Below are 19,768 nucleotides of genomic sequence, written 5' to 3'. Positions count from 1 at the left end.
TCCATAGCATCAATGCCTTCCTCTTGCAGGAACTGCTGACACACTCCAGCCACATGAGGTCTAGCATTGTCTTGCATTAAGAGGAACCCAGGGCCAACCGCACCAGCATATGGTCTCACAAGGGGTCTGAGGATCTCATCTCGGTATCTAATGGCAGTCAGGCTACCTCTGGCGAGCACATGGAGGGCTGTGCGGCCCCCCAAAGAAATGCCACCCCACACCATGACTGAGCAAATGATCTTCCAAATGGACAATGACCCCAAGCATACTTCCAAAGTAGAGGCAAAATTGCTTAAGGACAACAAAGTCAAGGTATTGGAGTGGCCATCACAAAGCCCTGACCTCAATCCTATAGAACATTTGTGGGCAGAACTGAAAAGGCGTGTGCGAGCAAGGAGGCCTACAAACCTGACTCAGTTACACCAGCTCTGTCAGGAGGAATGGGCCAAAATTCACCTAACTTACTGTGGGAAGCTTGTGGAAGGCTACCCAAAACATTTGACCCAAGTTAAACAATTTAAAGGCAATGCTACCAAATACTAATTGAGTGTATGTAAACTTCTGATCCACATGGAATGTGATGAAAGAAGTACAAGCTTAAATAAATCATTCTCTCTACTATTATTCTGACATTTCACATTCTTAAAATAAAGTGGTGATCCTAACTGACCTAAGACAGGGAATTTTTACTAGGATTAAATGTCAGGAATTGTGAAAAACTGAGTTTAAATGTATTTGGCTAAGGTGTATGAAAATGTCCGACCTCAACTGTAGGCACCTGTCTGACTATTTTTATCCCCAGAATGCACCAGACTTTGAAAGGCGGTGACCAACTTGACAAAAGTGACCCTCTCAAACTCACCCACTGAGATGAGTATGATGCAAGGCTTTACTTTCACACAGTCACAAAGAGTATTGGATCATTTGCACAGGTGCACTTCACGCTGCTACAACGTGGTAGCTACAGGACCAAAACAGAGGAGAAGTTTAGCCTCATGCTTCAATGCTCCTGGTTGTTGAGGAAACTGACCCACTACTACTACTGTTTACGTTGTGCATCTACGTCATCTCGCTGTCTACCTTTAAACCTAACCTATAACATGACCCATCTCCTTATGCATTACTTCCCCACAGTGGCAAGAGGTGACATCTCAAAAACACATAAATGGCTCCTAGCATCCCAGTTCTACTTTCTGTCCCCAACACTAAAACTAAATAATATAAAAAATGTATTGATTTAAAAAAAAATCTAACTTAAACAAAATAAAAATGAGTTAAGTGGATTCGAAAACGAACAAACTAAACTGAAATCAAAAAAACGAATAGAAATAAAAACAAATCTAAAAATATATAATCCCGTTGGTTTCCACATCAACACACCTCATCCAGGGTCTTACCTATTTATGTCATGTTTCAAAAGACCAAGTACCCTGTTAATCTAATCAAATCACATTTTATTGGTCACATTTGTTCAGCAGATGTTATTGCAGGTGTAGTGAAATGCTGGTGCTAGGAGACAGCAGCTCTGTAGTGGAAAAATAGAGTGAACAAATGTGAACAATGATGAAGGCCAGTGAGGAAGATGCGTCTAGCGACTTGCTGACACAAGCCTGGCATGTTGATTCAATATGACATCGTCAGGATGGATGTGCTAGGAGACAGTACCCTGTTAATACCTGGTGCTAGGAGACAGTACCCTGTTAATACCTGGTGCTAGGAGACAGTACCCTGTTAATACCCGGTGCTAGGAGACAGTACCCTGTTAATACCTGTTGCTAGGTTACAGTACCCTGTTAATACCTGTTGGTAGGAGACAGTACCCTGTTAATACCTGTTGCTAGGAGACAGTACCCTGTTAATACCTGTTGCTAGGAGACAGTACCCTCTGAAAACCTAGTGCTAGGAGACAGTACCCTGTTAATACCTGTTGCTAGGAGACAGTACCCTGTTAATATCTGTTGCTAGGAGACAGTACCCTGTTAATACCCGGTACTAGGAGACAGTACCCTGTTAATACCTGGTGCTAGGAGACAGTATCAAATCAAATCAAATGTATTTGTTACATACATATGATTAGCAGGTGTTAATGCAAGTGTAGCGAAATGCTTGTGCTTCTAGTTCCGACCATGCAGTAATATCTAACAAGTAATATAACCTAACAATTTCACAACAAGTACCTTATACACACAAGTGTAAAGGAATGAATACGTACATAAAAATCTATTAATGAGTGATGGCCGAACGGCAGAGGCAAGATGCAGTAGATGGTATGGAGTACAGTATATACATATGAGATGAGTAATGTAGGGTATGTAAACATATAAAGCGCATTGTTTAAAGTGGCTAGTGATACATTACATCAGGATGGCAAGATGCAGTAGATGGTATAGCGTACAGTATATACATATGAGATGAGTAATGTAGGGTATGTAAACATATAAAGCGCATTGTTTAAAGTGGCTAGTGATACATTTAATTACATCAAGATGGCAAGATGCAGTAGATGGTATAGCGTACAGTATATACATATGAGATGAGTAATGTAGGGTAAGTAAACATTATATAAAGTGGCATTGTTTAAAGTGGCTAGTGATAAATTGATTACATACATTTTTCCATTATTAAAGTGGCTGTTGTTCAGTCAGTATGTTGGCAGCAGCCACTCAATGTTAGTGATGGCTGTTTAACAGTCTGATGGCCTTGAGATAGAAGCTGTTTTTCAGTCTCTCGGTCCCAGCTTTGATGCACCTGTACTGACCTCGCCTTCTGGATGATAGCGGGGTGAACAGGCAGTGGCTCGGGTGGTTGTTGTCCTTGATGATCTTTTTGGCCTTCCTGTGACATCGGGTGGTGTAGGTGTCCTGGAGGGCAGGTAGTTTGCACCCGGTGATGCGTTGTGCAGACCTCACTACCCTCTGGAGAGCCTTCCGGTTGTGGGCGGAGCAGCTGCCGTACCAGGCGGTGATACAACCTGACAGGATGCTCTCGATTGTGCATCTGTAAAAGTTTGAGAGTGTTTTTGGTGACAAGCCGAATTTCTTCAGCCTCCTGCGGTAGCGCCTCTTCACCACGCTGTCTGTGTGGGTGGACCATTTCAGTTTGTCCGTGATGTGTACGCCGAGGAACTTATAACTCTCCACCCTCTCCCGTAAATGTACCCTGTTGATACCTGATGCTAGGAGACAGTACCCTGTTGATACCTGGTGCTAGGAGACAGTACCCTGTTAATACCCGGTGCTAGGAGACAGTACCCTGTTGATACCTGGTGCTAGGAGACAGTACCCTGTTAATACCCGGTGCTAGGAGACAATACCCTGTTAATACCCGGTGCTAGGAGACAGTACCCTGTTAATACCCGGTGCTAGGTGACAGTACCCTGTTAATACCTGGTGCTAACATGCATCCTGATCATGACTACATTTTCAGATATTGCGAACCGATTTTGATCAGATCATGTGTAAACAGACAAAATCAGGATGGACGCATGTTAGCAGCAGATATAAATGGTGCTATAGTGTGTAGGCCGTTATAACTGTGTGTGTGTAGGAACGCTGCAAAGTTTCTCCTGTGTACTTATTACCTAATGTACACAACTTCAAAGACAGAGCTCTGCCAAAGTCAGTAAAACAGGATGTCAACATATCTCAAGGGCGTCTGAATTCTAGTTGTTCCTGAGATATACTGTGGGTTGGGGTCAACCCTGATACTATATAAGGAATATTGCAAGGCAGGGGAGTTTGTTGCATTCACAAAAACATCCCCCTTGCCTCATAAGTGGCAAGATGTGGAAACAAGCACCGATGTCTCTTCACACTTGCTCAACTATCTTGAGGAAATGTGCAAACACAACGTAAAAAACAAACGCATACCTCTGGAACAGTTATCAAGTGTTCTTAGAAGACGGGTGTGACTCATATCAGTGGTGTTAAGTTCAGACAGTAGTAATTGTCCCACCATTACCATGGCATTGTGGGGTGTTGCCAGGTGTTGGCTCCCAGGAGGTATTTGCGTAAGGACGAGTGTGTACTGTAGATCAACAGGTAACTCAGGTGGTTTGAACCAGAGATGTTTGGGAAACCTCGTCATAGTGTTGTTGACTCTAGCCTTGGACTGATAGCTGTATGAATGTAGGGGGCTTGGAAGGGATAAGGACTGTTGGGTGTGTGCACTGACCAAGGATTACTTGATGTTATTTTGCCTCCTATGTACAAAGGGTGCATTCTTGAAACATATTTTAGCACTGATTATGATGGTTATGCACTATCATGTTGATCTGGTTCACGAGTCTCCTACAGGCAACTAAGAATTTGACAATCTTGAAAAAAAAAGTATCTGAAAATAACCTTTAACTCACCCCTAGTACCCACAGACTTCTTTAGGTGCTACATGTTTGGATAGGTGTGTAAGCAATATGGCAACAAAAAACCCCACCCAGCCAATCATACTATATCCAATCCTTTGAGAGTTACAAGTAGGATGGGCTAAGTTTTTCAACACAGAGTAAGTGTTGATACTGGGTGTGTTTCAGATACACAGATTCTGTGCATTTTATAGGAACATATGACATTCATACAATAGGGTTCCTAAGATGTTAATAAACACTTCTCCAGGCTTTGTCAAGATCTGATGACCTATTCAGAGCTGACCGGTGCATTATCTACATATTGAACACACCGCCGTAACACTATAGAAAGTGACGCTAAACTGACAACACAGGAAAGGAGACGGCGTGGTTCTGGTTTTAATGCAAAGCACTTAACCTTTACTTGAAAGAAGGTAATATACATTAAGATACAATATGAGCAAAATCATTTAACGATGGATAGAGAGGAAGATATCCTTTCTTCTCCACTCGCACCAGCCCCAGAGAGTAGTGCGAAATGTTACAGTTTTTCTTAGAAAGAAAACGGTGAGAAGCAGACCTAAAACTTGTCCAGGCATCTTGACTTGCTATGATACACTGTAAAAAAGGTTCTATATTAAGCAGTAGTCCATGTCATTAACATCCTCAATAACAAAAAACAAAACAGAAAAAAATATTGTAAGGAAATTGAGTTTTTTTTTTTTAATGGTTGCCCTCCAACTAAGTAGTTTAACCTCAATGGATATAAATAAATAGGGAAAGGGGGGAGAAGAAAAAAAAGTTTTACAAGCAAAGAATCCTCAATCCCAGCATGGCTGGAACTTCGTGGTCTTTCTTCCAAAATATCCACACTTAAGACCGTGTGACCACTACTGTTGTCTTTTCTGTAGCAGGTGCATCTGCAATCCCTTATCATGCTAAACACCTCCAAGTAAAGCAGGTTAAAATGCTGGCTGCCCTTTAAAATCTGACTAAATGAATCTTGTCTACTTTTTCCTATCCTGGGTGGTTGGTGAGAAAGGCTTTTCATAACAGAAAGTGATAGTAAACTCTGCATGAGAAAAGGAATTGGGTTTACAGCGAAGGAAGGTGTTTTTAACCAAGCCTTAAACGACATCTTCTCATCAGCTACACTAGTAGGGGGGAAGCCACTGGCATTATTATTCACATATACTCACCAAATCTAAAATTACGTCATTTATTTAACGATCTTCTAGCTCAAATCCCAACAGCTTCAGCTGTTCTCCTTTTCTTCCGGACAAGATCCGTCAGTTAGCCAGCCGGCCAATCAGGTGTCAGGGAGGCGGCCCTAACTTTGTACACGTTTGAACAATTATCTCGTCTGTAAAGAGGAAGGACACCAACAGTAGTTGACAACTGAAAAGTATGAATGTGTTGGTGATGCAGTGAGCTGGGACGATAAACTGAAAAGTATCGACACCGACCACTTACCGTGGACATTTGGCTGATATTGTTCATTACGATAACCTATAGGACCCTACTAGAGAAATGTGAAGTTTGAAATGAAATAAATTAGCCAATATGGGTGACTGTTAATGGGACAATTGATAGCTACAACATTCAAAGTAGTAGTAGTAGTAGTTGTTGTAGGGGTAATATAAAAAATAACTGTGGTGCACATTAATGTTATAAACTTATCATTCAATTTATCGTGATAATTCAGTCAATTTATCGTGATATGGATTTTGGTCCATATCGCCCAGCTCTAGTGGGTTTGTAGTTGAGTTGGTGGTGGGTGTTGTTGATCAGACTGAGTACATGTTCTTTGTGGTGGAACCACTCTTGCTAGACGTGTCGTCATGTGACTGGTAGCCAATCAGGAGCGTGATGGGGATACTCAGGCGCTCTTTATACTGTTGTCTGGAGAGAGAGAGAGAGAGATGAGAAAGAGAGGGAATGATGAATAGGTTCTCAGTAGTCTTACATGCATTGTCGCCACTTAGTGGTGAACTAGAAACATTGCAGAGCTGTAGTCTCAAAATGGATGTCATTTCTGCCAACTAAACCCTTTCTGTACTCCCAGGGTAACTTGAAGGATAACCTTGTGACCATGAATGTTTTTCATTTGAATTCGTTCAACTTCAATAAACATAATATACAGAAAACCTTCAGAATTCTCTCAATGTGCCCAAATGACATTGTGCACGCGCAAGATTCTCAATTAGATTTTCTCAACTCCTCACATCCTCTCCTTTTAAAACCAGTCAAACGTAAGCAGGAGGAAGTAAAAAAAAAAAAAAGCATGGAAACAAATGCAATTATATGAAATGATGACACTAGCGTGTCTTCAAGCAAATTACATTTACCGGGGTGGAATCCCAAAATACATGCAAAAAGAAATGTAGTTAGTTATACACACACCAAAAAATAATACAATTACACACATATTATATATATATATATATCCATCTGCCTCCTGTGGTTGCACAGGATATATAATATATACACACACAATACATACATACATGTGTGTGTAATATATATATATATATATATATATATATAAAAAACACACACATAACTAGCTACATTTATTTTACATGTATTTTGGGATTCCACCCCTGTAAATGTAATTTGCCTGAAGACACGCTTTTTTTAAATAAAACAATAAGTAGCGTGTCGTTATTTTTAAATGTGTGCTTTTCTCCTCCAGCCCACCTGGTGTTCAATCTTCCCAAGTTCTCCCATGTCACCCCTCTCCTCCGTACACTCCACTGGCTTCCAGTTGAAGCTCGCATCCACTACAAGACTGGTGCTTGCCGATGGAACAGCAAGGGGCACTGCCCCTCCCTACCTTCAGGGTATGCTCAAACCCTACACCCCAACCCAAGCACTCCGTTCTGCCACCTCTGGTCTCTTGGCTCTCTCACCTGGTTTGTTATCTTAAGATGAATGCACTGTAGGTCGCTCTGGATAAGAGTGTCTGCTAAATGACTGAAAAGTAAATGTTATATCAACATCTGTTTCAAAGGGGGGTGTGGCTGAATTAAAGAACCCTCCTCTGCGTAGGATAAACTTGAGAATCCTCAACCAGAGGAGGCAATTGAGGATAGGAAGAATTTCCAAACTGACACACGCCTACATTTGGTGACGGAGGAGTGGAGGACAGACTTTTACCCAATGGACAAAAGGAAAGAGATATGACCTACCCTATCGCCACGATGGCTTCCTTGTTCTGACAGTTCCCAGTCCAGATGGATATTTTATCTCCCTTGGGTCGGACATTGACCACCGCGCCACACACGTCCTCACTGGCCTCGTCAAACGACTCGCCGATTAAACACAACAGCTGCAACACACACAATTCAATACTCGAGAATAAATAACATGTATTTACCTGTTAATTCACTGTCTAGCAACCCGTCCTTAACAGAAGATTATTCGATACTCTGGTAGTATAGCCATGAAGAGCTGCAGGAGGGTTGTGTTCATCAAAGTGAGGAAACTGACTGAAAGATGGAGGCTCTACCTGGACCATTGCAATGTTTTTTGTTGTGCCCTAATGAATACTACAAAGCCCAGGTCAAATTTATTAGGGTACACAACTGCAAACATTCAAACATTTTGCAATGGAAAACAAAAATGAGCCTTTCCTTCGGTCCCGTTTGCTGCTTAATGAACAGGACCCAGGTTCAGGGATAATGATACTTACCGTCTCCATCCAGTAGCGGTCAAGGTCGATTTGTCTCTGCTGTTTGCTGAGGGTCATCAGCCACCTCCCACCCAGCTTGTTCTTGTCATCTTCCCACATAGGCTTCACTCCATCCTGACACACACAGTGGAGGAACGTTAGCTCACAACTTGACCCCAACGTACCTCCTGGGCCCGTATTCATGAAGCATATTACAGTATCTAGGATCAGTTTAGCCTTTTAGACCATAATGAATAACATTAAAAGGTTAAGGGGGACTCTGTTCTGGTCCCCCCCGGGTGCATGTTTGGGTTTTTGCGAAAGCAAAAAACAACTGATTCAAATAATCAACTAATCATCAAGCTTTCATCATTTAAATCAGCTGTCCAGGGTTAGGGCAAAAACAAAAATGGGCACCCCCCCTTGGGGTCCCGAGGGCCGAGTTTGGGAAACGCCTACTCAGTCCTACTCAGAGGGGCTTTATGTTTTCATTCAACATCATTATTAACTTGACAACGTACAGAAGAGCGACATGTCCTCTGATAGGATACTGTTTGTTTCAGAAGTCCACTTACCTTAAATAAGCAGTAGTCACAGCCGAAGCCTAACTTACTGGGCTGCTGTATGTGGTTATATAATCTACAACACACAACCAAGAGGCACACTTAAACACAGGCCTACAGACAGAAATAATATTACACACTATGATTATAAAATGATAGTGAGACAATTGATAGTTCCATGCCATTCTCCATTTTGATGGAGGCACTACAGTCATGAGGCACAACATTCAGGGCACAGATAGCAATACATGGCATAGAACTGCCACAGTTAAAATGTCCATTCTGGAGAATTCATTTCTAGCTGCAAATGAACATTCTGCTCTGCTGAACAGGAAATGGTCCCTTTTTTCAACGCTGATTGTCATGACGACGCCATAGGATGGAGAGGTAGAATAAGGGATGGTGATGTGGATTAGGAGGGAGGAGGAAGAGGAGCAGAGAGAAAGAGGGAGAAGAGTACTCACGCCCAGAAGTCTTCCACTGTGTCAAACTTTGCGATGAGACGGAGGTTCTCTGTCCAGCTTTTGCTCTTGTCATTTTTGAAATACCACAGGGCCCATCTGAAGTGAAAGGACACAGTCAGAGATTCCCCATCGCATTCCCCGGTCCACATAGGCAGAGGCTTCTATTTGTCTTTAGTGCGCTAATCTTACCATCTGCAATCAGAGTGACCAGCCAATGTGACGGTCTGCATATCAACAGCCGTAACAGTTATGGAAATGTATGAATTGATATACATCATCCAAACCAGGATGATTTCTAACATAACAGCAAATGTAATAAAGCGTCCAACAGCAGACCTACAGTCAATGAAGCTTCCAATAGTAGACCTACATTTAATGACGCGTCCACAGACCTCAAGAGTTCCTCTGTGGAGATGGGAGAACTTTCCAGAAGGACAACAATCTCTGCAGCACTCCAACAAACAGGCCTTTATGGTAGTGGCCAGACAGAAGCCACTCCTCAGTAAAAAGGCACATGACAGCCCACTTGGAGTTTGCCAAAAGGCACCTAAAGCCCCTCAGACCATGACAAACAAGATTTTCTGGTCTAATGAAACCAAGATCGAACTCTTTCGCCTGAACGCCAAGCGGCATGTCTGGAGGAAACCTGGCACCATCCCTACGGTGAAGAATGGTGGTGGCAGTATCATGCTGTGTTGATGTTTTTTAGCAGCAGGGACTAGGAAACTAGACAAGATTGAGGGAAAGATGAACGGAGCAAAGTACAGAGAGATCCTTGATAACACCTGCTCAAGAGCGCTCAGGATCTTAGACTGGGGCGAAGGTTCACCTTCCAGCAGGACAATGACCCTAAGCACACAGCCAAGACAACGCAGGAGTGGCTTCAGGACAAGTCTCTGAATGTCCTTGAGTGGCCCAGCCAGAGCCCGGACTTGAACCCGATCCAACATCTCTGGAGAGACCTGAAAATAGCTGTGCAGCGACGCTCCCCATCCAACCTGACAGAGCTTGAGAGGGTCTGCAGAGAAGAATGAGAGAAACTCCCCAAATACAGGTGTGCCAAGCTTGTAGTGTCATATACAAGAAGACTCGAGGCTGTAATCGCTGCCAAAGTTGCTTCAACAGGGTCTGAATACGTATGTAAATGTGATATCAGTTTTTTATAAATGTATTATTTATAAATTTGCAAACATTTACAAAAAACGTTTTGCTTTGTCATTATGGGGTATTGTGTAGAGATTGAGGGGGGGGGAAACAATTTAATCAATTTTAGAATAATTCTGTAACGTAACAAAACATGGAAAAAGTCAAGGGGTCTGAATACTTTCCGAATGCACTGTATGTTATTGCCTATGCATTAATTTCCCCATGGTGTAAAACAGCAAGTGTAAGTAACATGCATATACATGTTGAATAACAGAACCAGGCAGTCTTCCATTGTTCACCAGTCCTACCATTATTCTATCATCCCTTTCCCAGGAAGGGCATAGTGTTGTAGGGGAGGGATAAATTAAGAGGGAGGGGTGGATAGGGCATGGCCTGAACCCTGTGCCCCCCGCCATACTAAACTTATACCCACGCCCCACCTGGTCCCTTCCTGAAAAGACCTCCGTGGTTAATTATCACACTAACTGTCAGTAGAGCAGTAGGCTAGAGAGGAAGCACTCTAGTGTTGCCCCACTGAAATATATACTGCTCAAAAAAATAAAGGGAACACTTAAACAACACAATGTAACTCCAAGTCAATCACACTTCTGTGAAATCAAACTGTCCACTTAGGAAGCAACACTGATTGACAATAAATTCCACATGCTGTTGTGCAAATGGAATAGACAACAGGTGGAAATTATAGGCAATTAGCAAGACACCCCCAATAAAGGAGTGGTTCTGCAGGTGGGGACCACAGACCACTTCTCAGTTCCTATGCTTCCTGGCTGATGTTTTGGTCACTTTTGAATGCTGGCGGTGCTTTCACTCTAGTGGTAGCATGAGACGGAGTCTACAACCCACACAAGTGGCTCAGGTAGTGCAGCTCATCCAGGATGGCACATCAATGCGAGCTGTGGCAAGAAGGTTTGCTGTGTCTGTCAGCATAGTGTCCAGAGCATGGAGGCGCTACCAGGAGACAGGCCAGTACATCAGGAGACGTGGAGGAGGCCGTAGGAGGGCAACAACCCAGCAGCAGGACCGCTACCGCCGCCTTTGTGCTAGGAGGAGCAGGAGAAGCCCTGCCAGAGCTCTGCAAAATGACCTCCAGCAGGCCACAAATGTGCATGTGTCTGCTCAAACGGTCAGAAACAGATTCCATGAGGGTGGTATGAGGGCCCGACGTCCACAGGTGGGGGTTGTGCTTACAGCCCAACACCGTGCAGGACGTTTGGCATTTGCCAGAAAACACCAAGATTGGCAAATTCGCCACTGGCGCCCTGTGCTCTTCACAGATGAAAGCAGGTTCACACTGAGCACGTGACAGACGTGACAGAGTCTGGAGACGCCATGGAGAACATTCTGCTGCCTGCAACATCCTCCAGCATGACCGGTTTGGCGGTGGGTCAGTCATGGTGTGGGGTGGCATTTCTTTGGGCGGCCGCACAGCCCTCCATGTGCTCACCAGAGGTAGCCTGACTGCCATTAGGTACCGAGATGAGATCCTCAGACCCCTTGTGAGACCATATGCTTGTGCGGTTGGCCCTGGGTTCCTCCTAATGCAAGACAATGCTAGACCTCATGTGGCTGGAGTGTGTCAGCAGTTCCTGCAAGAGGAAGGCATTGATGCTATGGACTGGCCCGCCTGTTCCCCAGACCTGAATCCAATTGAGCACATCTGGGATATCATGTCTCGCTCCATCCACCAACGCCACATTGCACCACAGACTGTCCAGGAGTTGGCGGATGCTTTAGTCCAGGTCTGGGAGGAGATCCCTCAGGAGACCATCCGCCACCTCATCAGGAGCACGCCCAGGCGTTGTAGGGAGGTCATACAGGCATGTGGAGTCCACACACACTACTGAGCCTCATTTTGACTTGTTTTAAGGACATTACATCAAAGTTTGATCAGCCTGTAGTGTGGTTTTCCACTTTAATTTTGAGTGTGACTCCAAATCCAGACCTCCATGGGTTGATAAATTGGATTTCCATTGATTATTTTTGTGTGATTTTGTTGTCAGCACATTCAACTATGTAAAGAAAAAAGTATTTAATAAGATTATTTCTTTCATTCAGATCTAGGATGTGTTGTTTAAGTGTTCCCTTTATTTTTTTGAGCAGTATATGTTATTATTACACAACACCAGTGTTGAGACGAGAAAAGACGTGGCGTGACTCATCTGGTGAACCAGGTTGAGGTCATAGACATGTGTAAACAAAAACACTAACGTGTCAGTTAAGGTAAAGCCTGTGGATTATGGAATGGTCTACACTACCGCTGTTGGGGTCCTGAAGAAAAGACAAAACTAAAGGCATGTTGAGCCACGGACCCATAAACACAGTGTGTTGAAGTCCAGAACTCCCTACAACAGTCACACAGTGTGTGTATATTGAGTGACTCCAGACGTCCTAGTCCCCAGCATCACCCCGAAAAACATCAGGAGGAGGAAGAGGTTGCACAAGGCTTGTTTTTTCTCTGGCGGCGGCGTAATGCCACCCTAAAGTTACATTCAGAGAGCTGCAAAGTACCAACTCCAAAACCAATGTACAGTGAGGGAAAAAAGTATTTAATCCCCTGCTGATTTTGTACGTTTGCCCACTTACAAAGAAATGATCAGTCTATCATTTTAATGGTAGGTTTATTTGAACAGTGAGAGACAGAATAACAACAACAAAAATCCAGAAAAGCGCATGTCAAAAATGTTATAAAATGATTTGCATTTTAATGAGGGAAAGTAGTATTTGACCCTTCTGCAAAACACGACTTAGTACTTGGTGGCAAAACCCTTGTTGGCAATCACAGAGGTCAGACGTTTCTTGTAGTTGGCCACCAGGTTTGCACACATCTCAGGGGGGATTTTGTCCCACTCCTCTTTGCAGATCTTCTCCAAGTCATTAAGGTTCCAAGGCTGACGTTTGGCAACTCGAACCTTCAGCTCCCTCCACGATTTTATATGGGATTAAGGTCTGGAGACTGGCTAAGCCACTCCAGGACCTTAATGTGCTGCTTCTTTGTTGCCATGGCCATGTGTTTTGGGTCATTGTCATGCTGGAAAACCCATCCACGACCCATTTTCAATGCCCTGGCTGAGGGAAGGAGGTTCTCACCCAAGATTTGACGGTACATGGCCCCGTCCATCGTCCCTTTGATGCGGTGAAGTTGTCCTGTCCCCTTAGCAGAAAAACACCCCCAAAGCATAATGTTTCCACCTCCATGTTTGACGGTGGGGATGGTGTTCTTGGGGTCATAGGCAGCATTCCTCCGCCTCCAAACACGGCGAGTTGAGTTGATGCCAAAGAGCTCCATTTTGGTCTCATCTGACCACAACACTTTCACCAGTTGTCCTCTGAGTCATTGATGTTCATTGGCAAACTTCAGACGGGCACGTATATGTGCTTTCTTGAGCAGGGGGACCTTGCGGGCGCTGCAGGATTTCAGTCCTTCACGGCGTAGTGTGTTACTAAGTGTGTTACTAATTGTTTTCTTGGTGACTATGGTCCCAGCTGCCTTGAGATCATTGACAAGATCCTCCCGTGTAGTTCTGGGCTGATTCCTCACCGTTCTCATGATCATTGCAACTCCACGAGGTGAGATCTTGCGTGGAGCCCCAGGCCGAGGGAGATTGACAGTTCTTTTGCGTTTCTTCCATTTGCGAATAATCGCACCAACTGTTGTCACCTTCTCACCAAGCTGCTTGGCGATGGTCTTGTAGCCCATTCCAGCCTTGTGTAGGTCTACAATCTTGTCCCTGACATCCTTGGAGAGCTCTTTGATCTTGGCCATGGTGGAGAGTTTGGAATCTGATTGATTGCTTCTGTGGACAGGTGTCTTTTATACAGGTAACAAACTGAGATTAGGAGCACTCCCTTTAAGAGTGTGTTCCTAATCTCAGCTCATTACCTGTATAAAAGACACCTGGGAGCCAGAACTCTTTCTGATTGAGAGGGGGTCAAATACTTATTTCCCTCATTAAAATGCAAATCAATTTATAACATTTTTGACATGCGTTTTTCTGGATTTTTTTGTTGTTATTATGTCTCACTGTTCAAATAAACCTACCATTAAAATTATAGACTGATCATTTCTTTGTCAGTGGGCAAACGTACAAAAATCAGCAGGGGATCAAATACTTTTTTCCCTCACTGTAGATCAAAAAGAGGCTTATGTGGTGTGCATGGCTGGTGGCGTAGGCATGGTTGAATTTTAGAGCCCCCCCCCCCCCATCTTGGCAGTGTAGAATTTCCTGCAATTGTAAACATGTCTCCATGGAGCTGAGCATGTTTTGCAGTTTTAAAGCCAATTTCCTGCAATTCTATGTATTTTTCCATGGCTAATGCTGTGTTATTTTGCTTAAACATAACAAAATCAATACAGCTAAATTCATTGTATTTGGAATTTTCAATTCTCCCTGTCGATCTTTGAGGTGATTGTTAGTTCTCAAAGATTATTCAAAAAAAACCTATAGGTACATTATGTTGTTTTCTATATACTTATATCTGATTTTAGTTGTGTACGTTTTATTTATATTATACACTACCGGTCAAAAGTTATATAACACCTACTCACTCAAAGGTTTTTCTTATTTTTTTTTTTATATTTCCACATTGTAGAATAGTGAAATTGTAGAATAGTGAAACTATGAAATAAACAAATATGGAATCATGTAAACTCAGCAAAAAAAGAAACGTCCTCACTGTCAACTACGTTTCTTTTCAGCAAACTTAACATGTGTAAATATTTGTATGAACATAACAAGATTCAACAGACAAACTGAAGAAGTTCCACAGACATATGACTAACAGAAATTGAATAATGCGTCCTTCAACAAGGGGGGGGGGGGGGGGGTCAAAATCTAAAGTAAGTCAGTATCTGGTGTGGCCACCAGCTGCATTAAGTACTGCCAGTGCATCTCCTCCACATGGACTGTACCAGATTTGCCAGTTCTTGCTGAGAGATGTTACCCCACTCTTCCACCAAGAAACCTGCAAGTTCCCAGACATTGCTGGGGGGGGATGGTCCTAGCCCTCACCCTCCAATCCAACAGGTCCCAGATGTGCTCAATGGGATTGAGATCCGGGCTCGTCGCTGGCCATGGCAGAACACTGACATTCCTGTCTTGCAGGGAATTATGCACAGCACAAGCAGTATGGCTGGTGGAATTGTCATGTTGGAGGGTCATATCAGGATGAGCACCACATGAGGGAGGAGGATGTCTTCCCTGTAACGCACAGCGTTGACATTGCCTGCAATGACAAGCTCAGTCCGATGATGCTGTGACACACTGCCCCAGACCATGACGGACCCTCCACCTCCAAATTGATCCCGTCCAGAGTACAGGCCTCGGTGTAACGCTCATTCCTTCGACAATAAACACTAATCCGACCATCACCCATGGTGAGACAAAAACGCGACTCGTCAGTGAAGAGCACTTTTTGCCAGTCCTGTCTGGTCCAGCAACGGTGGGTTTGTGCCCATAGGCGACGTTGTTGCCGGTGATGTCTGGTGAGGACCTGCCTTACAACAGGCCTACAAGCCCTCAGTCCAGCCTCTCTCAGCCTATTGCGGACAGTCTGAGCACTGATAAAGGGATTGTGTGTTCCTGGTGTAACTCGGGCAGTTGTTGTTGCCATCCTGTACCTGTCCCGCAGGTGTGATGTTCAGATGTACTGATCCTGTGCAGGTGTTGTTACACATGGTCTGCTACTGCTAGGATGATCAGCTGTCCGCCCCGTCTCCCTGTAGCGTTGTCTTAGGTGTCTCACAGTACAGACATCGCAATTTATTGCCTGACCACATCTGCAGTCCTCATGCCTCCTTGCAGCATGCCTAAGGCACATTCACGCAGATGAGCAGGGACCCTGGGCATCTTTCTCTTGGTGTTTTTCCAGAGTCAGTAGAAAGGCTTCTTTAGTGCCCTACGTTTTCATAACTGTGACCTTAATTTCCTACCGTCTGTAAGCGTCTTAACGACCGTTCCACAGGTGCATGTTCATTAATTGTTTATGGTTCATTGAACAAGCATGGGAAACAGTGTTTAAACCCTTTACAATGAAGATCTGTTTAGTTATTTGGATTTTTACAAATTATCTTTGAAAGACTGTCCTGAAAAAGGGACGTTTCTTTTTTTGCTGGGTTTAGCAACCAAAGAAGTATTAAAGAGTGTGCAAAGCTGTCATCAAGACAAAGGGTGGCTCCTTTGAAGAATCTCAAATATATTTAGATTTTAAAAAAAAAAAAACACTTTTTGGTTACTACATGATTCCATATGTGTTTTCATAGTTCTGATGTCTTCACTATGATTCTACAAATAGTAAAAATAAAGAAAAACCAATGAATGAGTAGGTGTTCTAAAACTTTTGACCGGTAGTGCATATTATCTTTCTATACACACACACACACACACACACACACACACTCACTCATCATTCATTCATTCATTCATTCATTCATTCATTCATTCATTCATTCATTCATTCATTCATATACACATATAAAACACTGTGGACATAGGTGGCCCTAAATAACGCTTAGGCGGCCTGCCCAAGGATGTCAATGGCAGAAAAATCTCTGCGAATCTGAAATCCACTGGTCTAGGATCAAGTTTTTCAAACAGGAAAAAAGACCAGAACTATGGAGTTTTAACGCATCAGAATGGCCCAGAATCTGTGGTTAGGGAGGGACAGCATCCACCTGAGGCAGGGACAGGACAGACAGAAAGGTCTAGAGTGGGTCTACTGAGGCAGTGTTTTATGTCAGCAGTTCTACCCGGTCCGATGTACTGCCTACAGTAGTCTATGGCCTGGCTCCCTATTGAAAAGACAGCCACTCGATGGGATGTGCTAGAACAGACAAAAGTGATGACATCACAATGTCAAATCTGTAGAGAGCAAGTTTGATCAGCTTTGTTCTTCATCTAGGTTTAGGGTTAAAGCTAGCTGTGAGCATGTGAATGGAAATATTTTAGGAAGCACCAAAGCGTTTTGGCTTAGTGAGCATGACCCTAGTATCCCCATCTGGGTTTGTTCATTTGGGCACACAATAATAACACGTTTTAAAAGGTTTTGCAACAAAAAAAACTACTTCATTTCTTATTGGACAAGTCCAGTTCTGATTGTCATTTCCCTTCCATTTGGTATCTAATGAATGAACATGACCCTGGGGTTTATTCACTAGGAACAAAACGGAAGCCGACAGAAGGAAAGAGGGAGGGATCTACCTGAAATTGTCCAATAGAAACTCTTGTTTTTGTTGCAGTACCCCAGGGATGTAATCGTTAGTCCAAACAGTTGCGTTTTGCAACAAAAACAAGTTTCTATTGGACAAATTCAGGTAGGTCCCTCCCCGTTTCCCCCTAGTGAATATACTCCTGGTGTCAATGCTGAGCAGCAGATGTGTTGTAATCAGCAGCCAGTTGCCAGCAAAGTGGAAATATTGTACCAAACAAGCACTGCTTCCAGCCCAAACATCTACAGGACAGACATAAGTCACATACAAGTCTTACACAGCACCCGGGTCTGAGAGAAAGTCTCAGCTATTTGGTGGAGATTCCACTGTAGTGAGTCATGGGCTACAGTGGCAGTGTAAGGAGCCCCTCTGTATTTACCTATGGTGAATAATATGGCAATCACAGGCAGAGTAGATTCAATGAGACATCTCTTCTAATCCCATCTGTTATGCTATATAAAGCTGGTATTCTGCAAAGTAATAGCCTATGTTTCAGGCTACCTGTGTTACTGATTGTTGCATGAGCTGACTACCACACAAAATGTTGTCTCATTTACTAATTGTAATGCACAAAAGCAGACAGACACACAGTACCCATACTTGTTTTGCAGGGGGTGTTTGATGTACTGCTCAGAACCAGTGACCACAGGTGGTGCAGTGGGGATTACTTCAGGTTGGGGATCTTCTGTTTCAGGTGCATTCTGGATGGGATGACACAGCAAAAACATTCATCAGTACAATATTAGCTGTTTGCAGGAAATCTGACATCCTTAGACCCATCCTGCCAATAGCTCCTAACATACACAATCATATCAAAATAATCCTGGATACTAACTGGGGCGACAGGTAGCCTAGTGGTTAGAGCGTTTGGGCCAGTAACTGAAAGGTTGGTAGATCGAATCCACGAGCTGACAAGATAAAAATCGGTCATTCTGCTCCTGAACACGTCTTAACTGACTTGCCTAGTTAAACAAAGGTTACATTTAATAAAACTACCACTGACACTAAAACAATACCACATGTGCAGGTATTCTATCCATGTCGGACTACATCGTAACGTTTTGTATAAAGACAAAACTAGGATTTCTGCCATTTCTACTACTGAATGATACATACAATGCCTCTACATGTCTACTGAATATCTACCAACATCTGTGAAGGAGATGCTGAAGATCTAGACTTCCACTATTGAAAGATCTAGAACAAGGTGATGTGAGGTGACAATGGCTATCCGGCTCTGTTTTGTCAATGTGGTTAGCTAGTTAGCTACGTTTTCTGTTCACCTGAGACTAAGCCAAACGCCATTACTAATAGCTACTACTACTACTACTAGAGAGCCACATGTGATTGAAACTCTAGCTACTACTCGGTAGCTAGCTCCTAAGTAGTTAGCTAGACCGTCCATATGCCTCATCTCTGATTCGCCGCAAGTCATGCGCCTGCTGGATGGGGCTGATGCCACTCACCAGTACGTTAACTAGCCAACTAAACCACTTTTGACGTTAACTACAGTTGCTAGTTAGCTATACGACAATCTGACATTATTGAATTAGCTAACTGGGAACAATTTAGCTAGCTAACTAGTTACAACTAGTAATGCATTCAATTTGGCCCCAAAACAGGTACATTTGTGCAAAAATGTGCAGATTCAAATGAGCAAGCCCCGTGGCAGCAAGTTAGTTAACATTAGCTATCAGGCTAGTTAGCTATAGTTAGCAAGGTAACATTAACGTAAAATCTAGCTAACACAGCACAGACACACGTGTCCAGATGTCACAATTTTTATCGTGTAAATAAAACCAATCACAAATACGATCAATAGTTTTGAAGGGACACAGTAACAGTGTAATATATTGAATTGTATTGACTCAATGAACCAAGTAGGAACTACCTAGCTATGTCCAGTCACTCCCTGCCAACAGTCGCCAATGCCACCCCCTAAATCCATCGCTAGTATTGCTGAGCATGTTGGAACCAGACACCCGCACTTTCATAGATCCTCGAGCAAAATAGTCCATTAAAACCTGGTAGATTTGAACCCTATAAGATGAAACTTAACGAAATAAAAAAAGGATGGGTTCTAAATTCCGTTTTTATTCGTGAAATGTCCACATACCTCGATCTCGCTTACCGGCTCCGAAGTCGCCATCTTGCCTGTAAAAATGATCCTGTCCGTTCGGAGCTGGTGCGTCACGAATCACTCAAAAATATACGGAAGCCTTTTTAGTTCAAGAGCATGTGAATGGCAGAAAGCCCGCTCTCTGACAGTAGACATTTCGCACGCAGGTATATTATCACTATTTACTCCAATTATAATACTACAAATATTTAAGTCTCCACTACACTGTGACAAAG

At 43.3% G+C, this 19,768-nt stretch overlaps 1 protein-coding gene across 2 annotated transcripts; it reads right to left on the bottom strand.

The window, feature by feature from the left end:
• Window positions 1-4,733: 4,733 nt before the first annotated feature.
• Window positions 4,734-19,632, bottom strand: LOC106577251 (eukaryotic translation initiation factor 4E). 2 transcript variants are annotated; one of them, XM_014155185.3, is made up of 7 exons: window positions 19,530-19,632; window positions 18,014-18,114; window positions 9,043-9,138; window positions 8,591-8,654; window positions 8,037-8,150; window positions 7,534-7,673; window positions 4,734-6,244 (listed from the first exon to the last, which is right to left on the bottom strand). In XM_014155185.3, exons 1-7 carry the CDS (start codon window positions 19,560-19,562, stop codon window positions 6,130-6,132), a joined length of 663 nt encoding a protein of 220 aa, XP_014010660.2. In that variant the 5' UTR covers window positions 19,563-19,632; the 3' UTR covers window positions 4,734-6,129. The 2 variants fall into 2 exon arrangements, with proteins under 2 accessions (XP_014010660.2, XP_014010661.2); XM_014155186.3 differs by having other exon boundaries at window positions 5,548-6,244; window positions 19,545-19,577.
• Window positions 19,633-19,768: the final 136 nt, after the last annotated feature.

The sequence above is a fragment of the Salmo salar genome, chromosome 18 (genome assembly GCF_965601325.2).
Source record: "Salmo salar chromosome 18, fSalSal1, whole genome shotgun sequence".
Classification (NCBI taxonomy): Eukaryota; Metazoa; Chordata; class Actinopteri; order Salmoniformes; family Salmonidae; genus Salmo; species Salmo salar.
This window is presented reverse-complemented; position numbering and strand designations above follow the sequence as displayed.

Excerpts from the sequence above, each read along its gene's own strand:
- LOC106577251 (XM_014155185.3), bottom strand. The coding sequence starts at position 19,562 with ATGGCGACTTCGGAGCCGGTAAGCGAGATCGAG. Across the intron at positions 7,674-8,036 it reads ACCGCTACTGGATGGAGACG|CTGTTGTGTTTAATCGGCGA; the intron begins GTAAGTATCATT and ends TGTGTGTTGCAG. Across the intron at positions 6,245-7,533 it reads GAAGCCATCGTGGCGATAGG|ACAACAGTATAAAGAGCGCC; the intron begins GTAGGTCATATC and ends CTCTCTCTCCAG.